We start from the raw sequence: 12,692 nt of genomic DNA on the forward strand, positions 1-12,692 counted from the left end.
CCCAGGAGCCGCCACCAGTACCCTTACTGGCCTTCCCCAAACTGCAGCCTCAATTCACGCTTAAGCCATCTACCCTTATCTACTAGAAATGCTGTCAAACCTAAAATGAGGATGTGGTCCCAGCTAGTTTACTGATAAAATATTTTGGTCAAAAATGTCCAACAAACTGGGCTTTCTTATTTGTGCTCTATCAGCTGTAATTCCAAACAGACTTGGCAGCAGATTAGCGCAAAACTTGAAAACATTTATGCATTTTCATCAACTGAATATGTGTAAATCCCTGTGATGCAGTTTCTGCTGCTGTGGCCCTGCTGCATGGCTTACTCCTGTAGTGTTAGTTAGATACAGCTCAACAGGCTGCTTTTATAAAACATATTAGTTCAGCAGAGACTCTGTATAGCATTTAAATTATACTGTAAGTCAACATCAGTGTAACCCTGGGACTTCCAACCTGAATATAACCTGTTCCGGGTTCTGTGTTCAGCATAAGTTGCTATAGTGATCTAGCAAGATAAAAAGAGAGCAACCTTTGTAACTCTGAAAACTGACTTTAAGCTGAACATATTTCTCTGACCCATTAACCGCACTTTGTAATACACCACCAATATTTGCTAATCATCCATCTTCTTAACTCAGTGCGCCCCAGGACAGCTGTGGCTACAATGTAGCTTGCCATCACCAGTGTGTGAATGTGTGTTTGAATGGGTGGATGACTGGATGTGTAAAGCGCTTTGGGGTCCTTAGGGACTAGTAAAGCGCTATATAAATACAGACCATTTTTTACCATTTAACTGCTTTAAGATTTATTTCCTACTCTAATGTAATAGTATAGTCAAGTTTTATGGTCTTATGGCATTACAGGAAACAATGTAAGGTCACCAAAACTGAATATGACTTCATGGAAATCTAACTAGTACATTTTAAGAATTAAAGGATGGACAGATTGATGAAGAACATTTCCTAGGAACATATCCAGCACTTTTTGCAGATGAAATGTGCCACATGAACATATGAGATTCAAGGACCATTTAAAAAAAAAACACCTTTAGTCAGTCTGACAGTCTGGCTCAATTCAGTGGTTGATAAACTTTGATTTATATTGGACCAACTTCTTGTAAAAGACTACATGTTATGGGCTTGTACATTCCCATCTGTCATCACACTGCAGTGGAGAAAACCTTGTGTTTCGTTTTGTGTGTTCCACTAAAAGCACAAACAATTTTGGTGCTTTTTGTCTTAACTTTATCATGTTATGTTTGAGTTTTCAGTGGTCTAGGTTACTGAAATAGAGAATCATACAGTTGAATGCTTGTCATCTCCGAGACTTAACAGAACATCATCTTGGCATGTGAACCACGCTCTGGTCTTGTCTCATGTTGCCTCATGACTCAACAGGTACACGTCTCAAGTTTCAGTCAGAAAAGTTAGATTAATGATAGGTAAATATGGGGATAAGTGCAGTGATTATTAGAGTAGGATTTAAAAGCTGTAAACACAATGCATGAATTTCAGGAGCTGCATGACATGATAGATTACACCTAAAGTTAAAGCAGTGCGTAGACATCCAAAAGAATTGTGTCATGAACAAATATCCCCATGTTTACAGTAGGATGTAATACCACAAGTTCTTTCCATGTGTTTAAAATATTTATAATGGAAAAACATAGTGTCCTACTGGTTTCCAATACTTCTCACTGTGCTAAAGTTACCCAGCAGTAAAAATAATTCCTTCCAGTGAACTCAGTTCAGGTTAACAGGGTTGCTTAGTGACAATGTTTCTCACCAAATAGTTCCTATACTGTATGGAGCCGTAAGACGGAGACTTAAGTGCTACCACTGACTTTCAGTATCTAGCATTCTCAGTAAAAGTAAAATATCTCAGTTAACAAGAATATAAAAGGTACAGATGGACACATTTATTTAGATGAACTTATTATTTATTTTTGTTCAGAGTAAAGCGTCATGGTATATTAACAGACATGTTTACTTATCTGAGAATTAAAATGCTTCTGTACTAGTGTAAGCATTTTTCAGGTCCTGTTTTATTGTCCAACAGTCCAGGAGGAAGGACAGAGGTGACACTGCCTAAAATAGCCTTTGGTGTAACTCAGTCCTGGGTGAAAATACCCCACTTCATCACTTGAACTGGATCCCTTTTCAAGTTGCTCAGATAAAACGGTGTGTGTGCCAGCTCTGACAGTTGAGAACACAGACTGAACCAAAGGTGTGTATCTGTATCCAGCCATTTAAAAAAATGACTAATAACGTTCACCTCAGATGTCCAGTACAATGTGCATTTTAAACTGGTCTGGATTGATATAGCTGACAGGGGTTGAACATGTTGCCAGTTTTCTAATATATGTCTAAAGGTGCTATTGACATGAAATTGTAATTGTATGTAAAAAAGAATTCTTAAAAAAAAATTTTTTTTGCAAAAGATCCCCCCCAGCAGAGAAGGCCAGAAAGAGACACAAGACGAAATAGAGCAGCAGTAGCTGCAGGCCTTAAACACACTGAGCCTGCCAATTGATGTCAATTAAATATGACATGTGGCATAACTACATTATCGGTTTTCCATTAAAGCCCAACTACAGCTGAATTTTATTATTTTAGACATAGAATTTACATTTTTTATTAGAGCTATTTTTGATTGAAATGACTCCGAAGTTCAATATGATAAGCTATCATACCTTTAAGCATTAAAGGGCAGAAAATGTGATCACACAGCTGAACCTCTTAAGTAACTTTAACAACTTTTGAATAGCTTTTGGGTGCATGATGGCATCTGTCTGACTGGGATAGTGTGCGGCTCAGTACTTCCTGTTGATTACCTCTTATTTAAGTATTACTGTGCTGATAACCACAAACATCAACACAAAGAGCAAGATAGCTAGTAAAAACGAGAGAAAGCTTTCCAGCAGTATAGAAAGTCCACGTTACATTGTTGAGTGTCCCTTTTAACTATTTTACCATCTCATTATAATTTGGAGACAAGTTCTCACTCATTTTAGAATAGAATAGATTTCCCTTGGTGCACAGAGGACAGTTATCCAAAGGGACAGCAACTTTAACCTCACTGAAAACAATTATGTGTGCAACAGGAACAGGAGGAGCACATAAAAGAAGGAGAATATGCAGGAATAGGTTTCGTCTTTCTCTACTCGAGTAGAGGTTGATTACTTTATTAATAATTTTACATTTGCACTGCGTACAACTCTGGACACTGTAGCGCCTCTGAAAAAGTAGGCTTTTGTCACTTCTTCAAAAAGTTTAACTCCCAGGTTGAAAGTGAGTATTAAGCTGCTGTCTGGGAAGCTGCTCTTCTGGCATATACAGCTTTCCGTCAGTACAGAGCGTGTGATATGAGCTTGCATTGACACGCAGGCTAGCTCAGTCAAACATGGCTGAATTAGCACTTTCCAAAAGGCATGAAACCCAAGCCTCTCTCCGGGGATACAGTGCACTTCTAAAATACACAAGCAAACTTTGAGTCTTTGGTCTAATTGTTCCTTTGTTGTTTAACAGCGCTTTCTTAGCTAAAGTTAATAGGAGCAGTACAGAGCAGTATTTGGATAAGTAATATTATATATGGTAATGTTGAATATAAAACATTATAAATTAATTCAAATGTGTGTGGAAAGGTTTGATTTCTATTTATACATGACTGTGTGCAGAAACCTAAATGTGATTTGTACATGTTATAAGAATCCATTAAAAAAATTCAGCTTTTGAAAATTAACATTGTTTTATTAGGATGGTCTTTTGCTTTATGTAAGATATGTAAGTAGGCATAGTGACCTCTCTTCACTTCATGTATCATTTACACTGTGCTCCGCCTTATGCTATTTCAAGGTCTGGGTGCTTGTGCCACCTTCTGGTACATAGCCTGTACAGTTACCAAGACAAAATGATTTTCACCATATCATTACATTTTATATGTCGGAGTGACCTTGAAAATGGCCTCACACATGTATGTGTAGTGTATGCTTTGTCAATTTCTCCTCAGTTTTAACCATGTCTAACCTTATATTTTTTCTTGTACACTTTCTGAAATGCTAGGTCTGTACACAGTGCTGGATGTTGATAAGGAGGTCAAAGTGAATCGCCACCTTATCGTGGTAAGGGGTTTGTGTGCCCCAGTGATCCCAGGGGCTATGTTGTCGGAGGGCTTTTGCTTTGCCCCCTAACCCTACCCCCATCTTATCTCACTAAATTAAATACTATATCAGAAAATATCAATAAATTAGATTAAAAATAAAATATTAAAAGAAGGAGAAAATTATAACAAGTATTAATAATAAAACACTTTTTATTACCACGTGTGAACATAATTGAAAGGTCTATGTCAGTCATCTGTGTTGGTTATTGAACACATCGATGTGCCTTCGGCCAAATATTAAAAGACACCTTTTGTGTTTTAGAGTGAATATAAGATGTACTATGCTAGATTTAGTTTTTTGAAGATGGGTTTCCAGCATTCAACTGTCTGGGGTAATGGAGTAATGAGCATTAACCATTACTGTGTGTAGAAATTTTCTTTACTGTGCCCAAGATTTTATTTAATGTAAACTTAATGTTGGGTTTATGAAACATGAACTGAGCAGTCTTGTTCTTCAACTGTGCATGTGTTAGTGAATAATTTCTTTTTATAGGGAAACAGATTTGAGGTGCAGCGGAACAAGTACTGACAACATTGCAAGAGAGAAGCCTCTACTGCTACGAAAACAAAGCAGAGAGAAAGAGAGAATGATAGTGTTCAAGGAAGAAACCACATAATAAGAAACTGAAAACAGGCGGAGAACAAGGGTCGCCTTATCTCCCAGCCAAAGACGAAAGAATCAGAGCATTTACTAAAAGAAGTCATCTGTCATCCAACATCTTTGGACAAGTGCCACTAAATTAGACTGGATGAACAAATGGTTTTTGTTCATGGCTGTTTATCATCCATGAACAAAGAACAAAAATCCTTAAAAAAAAAAAAAAACACACAAAAAACACAAAACAAAACATTACAAAAAATTGCTTAAGTTACTTTCCCCTAACAGATTTCTGCGTTAAAAACATGCACACACAAGGAGACAAGTCTTAATAACTTGAATTTAACATTCAGATGAAAGGTCATCTCTCTCTGTAATACCAGCTAAAACATATGCATGTTTGTAACACTGACGTCAGGCAACAATAATTTTAATCCAATATTGGCAAGAAAAAGGTTCCTTTAAATGTAGCAGTGACAGGAAGTGCACTGATTTTAGCGTGGCAGGAACCAGTGAGGGTTTAAACTGTCTCTCACAGTCACTGGTCAGGACAGTTTAAAAAAAAAAAAAATTATTATTATTTCAAGTACATATACAAATACGGCAATCAGTGCTGCACAAATTCAAAGGATTACAATGAATTGCCAGAAAGAACAGCGATTACAGTAACAATGTAACCATATAAAACAGAAATAATGAATTTTTACATCGATATAGATGTGTACAAATGACCAAGATGCAAAATTGAGTGAAATGCTGCCTATTAGAGAAAACAAAACAAAACAGACAAACAAAAACAAAGGGGAAGCATATATTCAGTTATTGGATTCAGTGGGAAGATGCTTAAGAATATCATATAGTTTTTGTGGTTTATTTCCTTTAAGTAACTTAAGGATTTTATATATAGTTTCAATTTGTATAAGAAAGTAACAAACCTGGGGATGTTTTGGTAAATCTACATTTGTGTATGAAAAAATTTGCTATACATAAAATAACATTATGACATAGTCCATCCTTCTTATACTGTAGAAAAGGGCCAAAAGATTGGTCAGGACCAGTTGTCACAGTGACAAAACAGAATTGTACCACTCTGCTGCCATCTTCCAGACTCCGCTGTTTTAGAACAGCGCATGCGCTGGCCGTGACGTCTCGTGACGTGACATTTGAAATGAGCCGGGAAAGTAGCAACTGAGGAAGACTACGATGAAGTGAGAGCAGCTAAATGTGTGAGTGAGCTTAATAATACACTGTGTGTACAGGTGTGGGGACGGGATGGCGCTTATGGCAAAGGTTACGCTTCCACCTTCAGTCTGTTCCTACTTGTTACTAACGTCATGGGTTCATAAGATCCCTGTCATACGCTCGTACCTTAAACAGTGTACATGCTGTATATGCTCTCATATAGAAAGACTTGTTTGACAACCCGAGCGTACCGATCGCGCGCACGGTTAGGTTGCTGGCAGTAGAAGCAAACAGGTTTCCGTACATCAGTTAGCTGTAACTGCACTGCTTGTGGCTGGCTTTTATAGCTCTTGACCCTTACATTTCAGTGGTCTTCTTCTTCCCTGTCGTTGCTCTCGCTCTCGTTCACTCAGAGTAATGATGAATTAATAAGTTGTCCTTGTGTAGCGCTTTGTCTTAACACGTAATTTTATGTATGTTCCACAGACTTCCTGTAAATGTTTCAGAATAAGAGCCTGGTTAAGAAATGACTGTGCATTGACACGGTAACCCCCCTTTAATTTGAAACAGCTACCGGAAGTGCCGAGTTTGTATAAACAAACAAGACTGTAATATGGGTTTTGACAGCATATAAGCAGGAGCCAGACCTTTGGTTTTAGCTGTCCTTTCATTGACGCCTATTAAAGTTTATAAGCTGATCTTTTAATAAGTGTCTGACCTGTTTGTTAATCCGTGTGTGGACGTATTCCGGTAACTACGAACAGCACATGGAGTTCATAATTATGAAACTGTCAAAATATAACGTACGTTAAGAAAACTCTGACCATTTGTGTATTATTCCACTGGTTTACTCTTCAGATCTCTCATAGTGCATTGTCATATTCATGCTACCTTGGTCCATCAAAATTGTCGAAGTGTTTGAATGGAGCCGTGAGGGTCATCAGTGTAAAAGTGATGTGTGTCTGACATAATGCGCTCGCTTTAGGAGATGGCTGGAGCAGCAGTCTCACATGTCCCATGTCTACAACTTAAATGTTTAAGGTTTTAGAGAGGCAATGTTTTTCGATCCAATTTTCATTGTCGTGCCTGTTGCTTTTTCTTCTCCTTAAGCAGTTTGATATCATCAAAGTTCTACTTTAGTTTTGTGCATGACCTTCACCTGCATGCTTGACAGGTTAGAATTTTAAATTCCAATGTTAATGGTTTTAATTTGACCCTGTTTCAGAAAAATGGGCGACCTTGAGGATATCAGCCACCACATTCATGACAGAATAACTTCTATAAAACACATGCTGGATCTGTCAGTTATTGGTATGACATGTCCACTTGTATGAGACTGATGATAGTGTTTGCATCCATGGGAACCACTGCTAAGTTTTGTGACATAAAATGTTCCTCTGCATACAGAATTGCCTCAAAACAAGACGAAGAAACTTGGACAAGAACTGTTTGCCCTGGAGAGACTTCTGGAGGAGTTTGAAAAAGGCGTTGACCAGCAGAAGGAGCACCTGAAGCATCTCAAGGTAAAGTAGAGGCGTTTGTTTATCTGTTGGAACAAACAAGTCTAACATTCACACCAATAAAGAAGAATAAGCTGTGACCGCCATAACTAATTTTAACTACTGCATAAACCAGTTAGTCACTGATACATGCCATCCAGTCAAGCCCCTGAAGTGATATTAATTTTTAGCATGAATGTCTTGCTTTTCCTTTGCTCAGAGTGGACCTTCAGGGGTGACTACATGCACAAAATAGAAATTCATTTTCTCCTGACAGTTTGATCAGCAAAATGGCTTTTTAATGCTTTCTAAATGAAAACCTAGATAAACAACATTTAGTTTCCTTAAAAAGCACCCTTTGAGGATGCCAGAATTTTGTGAATGCAGGAAAAATGGCAGAGATGAAAACAAATAATGAAATCATCCAGAGTAAAACATTAAGTGAGCGGAGGGTTTTAGGGTTTGACAGTCTCTTTTTCTCACTCAGGAACTTGATGAGGTTTTCCAGAAGCATCTACAGGATGTTCAGCACATTAAGAACAACATCCCTCCACACATGCCCCGGAAGAAGGGCCTGCTCAAGTGAGAATACCGGGATTGCTTACTTATGCTTTTTTTTTTAATGGAAAATGGGGGATTTTATTTTGAATAAAGCAGTATTTCTCTAATGATCTATGAATCAAATATATTTGGCAACCCGCTTCAGCATTTTTACCTTTTTTGTTATGTTACCCTTTCAACAGAATGTTGTTTGTGCTCAATTTTTTACTTCTCTTTGTTTGAAAAATTGGCACTAACTATCCAGCCCGGTCCTTCCTGTCGTGGATTTCCATACTGCCTTCTTCTCTGCTCAGACTGCTGTTGTAGCAGTCTTTGATAACACTCAGATGCTGAACCACAACTCCCGGTGTTACCATCCAGCTCATGGGGGGCAGCAAGAAGCAGTTGTTCTTGTTGCTCTCTGGAGATCCATCGTGAGGTGGAGAGTCAGTGAGCAGGTGGAGAGTTCATGTGCTGCTAAGTGGAGCTTACCAGAACTGCAGATGGATTAAGACAGCTGACTTCATTACTCTGCTGTTAATCAAAAAGTGCTTGGTTGTTTTTTTTGTTTTCCCCCCGCTCTTCTCAGCATAAAAACAAACGCATTATGTTTGCTTTCAACTGTTGCTGTACCTTGCTTGTAGAGCCCACCACCTTACAAAATATGCAGTAAATGCTTATGATCTGTTATTTTCCAGAGGAAGCGAACCTGCAATAAATCAGAAAGAAGCTGTAGAGGTTCAGCCAGCAGAAAAAAAGAGCAGCAAGAGTTTTGTCAGAGAGATGGAGTTTGTCACTATGCCAGAGTTTGAGAGCATCCCTCAGTAAGTATAATCAATCACTGTAATTCAAAATGACCTTATGTATGAAACCTTTGTGAAACCCACTTAAACAATCTAGGGAGGCTATCTCATTTTGACCTTGAGCCTTCCAGGCCATTCTTGGCACAGATGTTTCTGTATACAATGCCAGCTACTTGATTATGGGGTACCATGTATGCCTTGCCTGCTAGGATCTGGCAACGTGTGTGTGTGTGTGTGTGTGTGTGTGTGTGTGTGTGTGTGTGTGTGTGTGTGCGTGCTAGCTTGTTAATATCATATAATATGCTGGACACCTGTCTGTTCATTATGAGGAGTTTTCATGTCTTCATATCAGTGGCATCCATTTCCTCTTTATTACAGCTGGGTGTCTGATATCTGCTAAAGAATATTTGATGGCTTGGATCTTTTCCTACTGTTCAGCTGGCTTCTCAGCACCTGTTTTACTTTCTGGAAGTATTTGACTATTTTGCTTTCTGTAGCTCCACCCCTTTGCTTTGGATCACCTTCCGTTTCGTTGCAGTCATTCAGGTATACTTATCCAGTCCAAAGGACATCCCGATATCCTTGCCTTAGATCTTCGTGTGGTGGAGCAGTGAGTCGATATCTCGCTTATTCCTGGCCTGCAGGACTAAGCGTCTAAGCTCTGGCTGGATCTGCCCTTGTGCTTTTGTGCTTGTGCTACCCGCCAGAGCTCATTTAGAGACTTCTTGTACCTCTTATTCATGCAGGACCTGTGTGTCATGACACCCTTCTGCATTTCTGTTAGTGACTGACATCCTTCCTGAGTTCTCTGATTTTATGACTTCCAGCCGTCATCATAGGGCAGTCTGGCTACAGTCAGCTCAGCAGATGTCATTGGTGGCTGGGCCTCATCTAGTTCAGTTACACTGCTCTCTTCTACCATGGTTGGCTCATTATGCCCATACCGCTCACTATTGCTCCCATAATAGCTGAAGACATAACATGAAACGGTGTTTTTCTGATGTGTGTTCATACAGGTACATGAAAGGACGTGTGACATATGAGCAGCTCAATGCAGCAGTGGAGAGCATCAATACTGCTGTAGCAGCCAAGTACAAGATTGTCCATCAGTCCTTGAAAACACTCAACAATCACTCACGAAAGCTGCACCAGCGCTTTAAGGACCAAGAGACCAAAGATACAAAAGGTATCCTGCAAGCCAAAATTGTGTGCTACTTGTGTACGTCTCAGGAAGACAGAATGGGCGTGTAGGTTTTCAGTCATAGAGGTCATGTTAGTCCAAAGAGCTTTCTTTCTTACCAAGCTCCTTAGTTTGCAACAGAAGTCTTTCTTGCTTTAAGATCACATTTTAGAATCATTGTGAAGGTTTTTCTGATCACTTTGAAAGCATCTCTGGGTTTTTCCCCTCAAGACAGTGAAAATGTTAGACTTCAATATTTGATATGTTGTCTTTTTAGTGTTTTCAGCTAAGCATAGGCTTTTAATGATCCACAGACCTTTCTTCTGCCATTTATTTTATTTGTTTGTTTGTTTTTAAGTATTCATGAGTCATATAAAGCGATATAAAAATCATTTTGGACTAAACAGAGCAAACAAAACTGTCCTGAAAATTAAAAAACGAAGGATACCGGTGTTATACTTGCTTGTTTTTCTTTTGCTTTCAGCTTTGTGGGCGAATCATTAAATGCAAACCCACATCTCAGATATTTGAGATCACTTTTTTCAACTGGCTCTTTATAAGTACATTATCACATCCATATTGGTCAGTTTCTGAGAAAGGATTGTTTGTAAAACACAAAGTTTCACAGTTGTGCTTAAATGTTTTGCAGGTCAGTATTTTGTGGTGGAGGATGACATTCGTGAATTTACCCAGATGAAGGTGGACAAACGCTTTCAGGGGATTCTGAACATGCTGCGACACTGCCAGCGCCTGCGGGAGCTCCGAGGGGGAGGGCTCACCCGCTACATGCTGCTATGAAAAAGACTCTTTCAGTTAGTTTTTCCTTTTCTCTAGTACACTGCCATATTTGTAAATGGCTTACATAGGTAAATGTCATTTGTTGTGATAGGTAGACATACCAAACATTTAACACGCTTCTGGTATATATATATATGTTTGCGTACTTAAACTTCTATATGTATGTTGTATTGTCATATAGTGTAATAATAGATACTAGTAATAATAAATGGCACATTTTCTCTTCTGTATCATTATGTTGTAATAATGTAATAATATCTTTACATGTCTGAAAGCTTGGTTATGATTAAATTGCTTTTTGTGGTTTTTTTGAGACTTCATTCAGAGATTTATAGCCCTTTTACACTAGCACCTCTGCTCAGCTCCGTTTCAGTCGTTTTCCATTACAATTAAGTACCACCTATTGTGCGTGAGGTCATTACAACAACATTCCTGAAACTCCTGCAATATCATTTGTAAGCAACACAAACATCACAAGAATGGAAGATGTTGTAGCAATAGTCGCTCTCAAGACGCTATCAGAGCCAAAGACCACAAACCTGCCACAAGGTTAGACAAAGGGTAATACTGTCTGCTCTGGGACTACCCCAGGGTTACCTGGTAGTGGTTTATGAAATAAAAATTCTGTTCCACACTGAAAACTTTATATTCCAGAGGCCGCTGGATTAAAATGGAGGCTCTCTTTGTTGGTGCCATGGTGAATCCTGGTATCAGAGCTCCAATGGTCATTCATTATCTTACTTTAATGCGTGACTGGTAGAATAACTCGCATGCTTAACTCTGGAAGAACACACTCCGGGTTGATTAAAGTAAAGGTGATCAATCTCTTGATACTCAGAACAGAAGTTATGGTCAGGCTCAGTTTGTGCAACAGCTTCTCAGGCATTCACGTCATCAATGGGACGCTAACACACAGGCTGAAAGTAATAAGTAATTTTATATATGTATATGACTCAATGCCCCACACATGAATCCTGGAATACCTAGAACTATACAAGATCAGCAGGATGCTGAGAGCCTTCATCAGGAACTCAATGGGGATGTGGCAAACAACACTAGAGGCCAATTTCAAGCCTGTAGCACAAGTCACTATCGAGTGTGGGGTCTACAAAGGAGATGCGCTGTCCCCACTGCTTTTCTGCATAAGCCTGAACCCCCCTCAGTCCAATCCACACCACGAGGATCTACAGGAACGACATCTGAATGTCATTCGGACTGGAGAAGTGTAGTTGGACGGTAACAAAGAGAGGGAAGGTAGTCAGAACTGAGGGGATTGTAATACCGGACAGCTGCAAGTACCTGGAAATCCTAGGCAAATGGGAACCTTAAAGAGGCCGCTAGAAAAGCTGCAAATAGCTGCAGAGAGTGAGGCAAGTGCTGTGGAATCAGCTGAATGGGAAAAACAAGATCAGGGCTATCAACACCTACGCCCTGCCCGTGATCAGGTGCCCTGCCTGGATAATAAGCTGGCCAAAGGAGAAGACAGAAGCCACTGACATCAAGACGAGGAAGCTCATCACCATGCATGAAGGATTTCACCCCAAGTTCAGCATCCTGAGACTGTATGCTAAGCGGAAGGAAGGGGGCCTGGGACTGGTGAGTCCAGGATGAGGCAATGAACATCCACAAATACATCAGGAAAATGGCCACAACTGACTGTGTGCTTAGTGAATACCACAGGTGGTAGAACCCCGAGAAAGAAGAGGAGCAAGAGGGGGAGCCATCATAGAAGGACAGGCCCCTGCACAGTATGTACAAACGCAAGATACAGTACAAGATCCATAGAGGGTGGGTTCTACCACACCAGACAATACCCCAGGTGCAGGCTGTGCAAAGCTGGCCTTGAGATAATCCACACAAAACAGCAGGGTACAAGATACTAGCAGGCAGGTCATACATGGAATGCCGTAACCAAGTGGCCGGCATAGTGTAC

General features: G+C 39.6%; 1 protein-coding gene across 2 annotated transcripts; it reads left to right on the forward strand.

Annotated features, from left to right (window-relative positions):
• Positions 1-5,884: 5,884 nt before the first annotated feature.
• Positions 5,885-11,057, forward strand: ska1 (spindle and kinetochore associated complex subunit 1). Of its 2 annotated transcripts, none has more exons than XM_086302429.1 (7): positions 5,885-5,983; positions 7,165-7,250; positions 7,347-7,462; positions 7,926-8,020; positions 8,677-8,802; positions 9,798-9,967; positions 10,611-11,057. In XM_086302429.1, the coding sequence occupies exons 2-7, from the start codon at positions 7,169-7,171 to the stop codon at positions 10,757-10,759; spliced, it is 738 nt and encodes a 245-aa protein (XP_086158555.1). In that variant the 5' UTR covers positions 5,885-5,983; positions 7,165-7,168; the 3' UTR covers positions 10,760-11,057. The 2 variants fall into 2 exon arrangements, with proteins under 2 accessions (XP_086158555.1, XP_086158556.1); XM_086302430.1 differs by lacking the exon at positions 5,885-5,983 and adding an exon at positions 6,565-6,742.
• Positions 11,058-12,692: the final 1,635 nt, after the last annotated feature.

This window comes from Aulonocara sp. 'chitande type north' Nkhata Bay, linkage group LG7, assembly GCF_057382095.1.
Source record: "Aulonocara sp. 'chitande type north' Nkhata Bay isolate Kocher_YH1m ecotype deep benthic linkage group LG7, A_spYH_male_GT1.1, whole genome shotgun sequence".
Classification (NCBI taxonomy): Eukaryota; Metazoa; Chordata; class Actinopteri; order Cichliformes; family Cichlidae; genus Aulonocara; species Aulonocara sp. 'chitande type north' Nkhata Bay.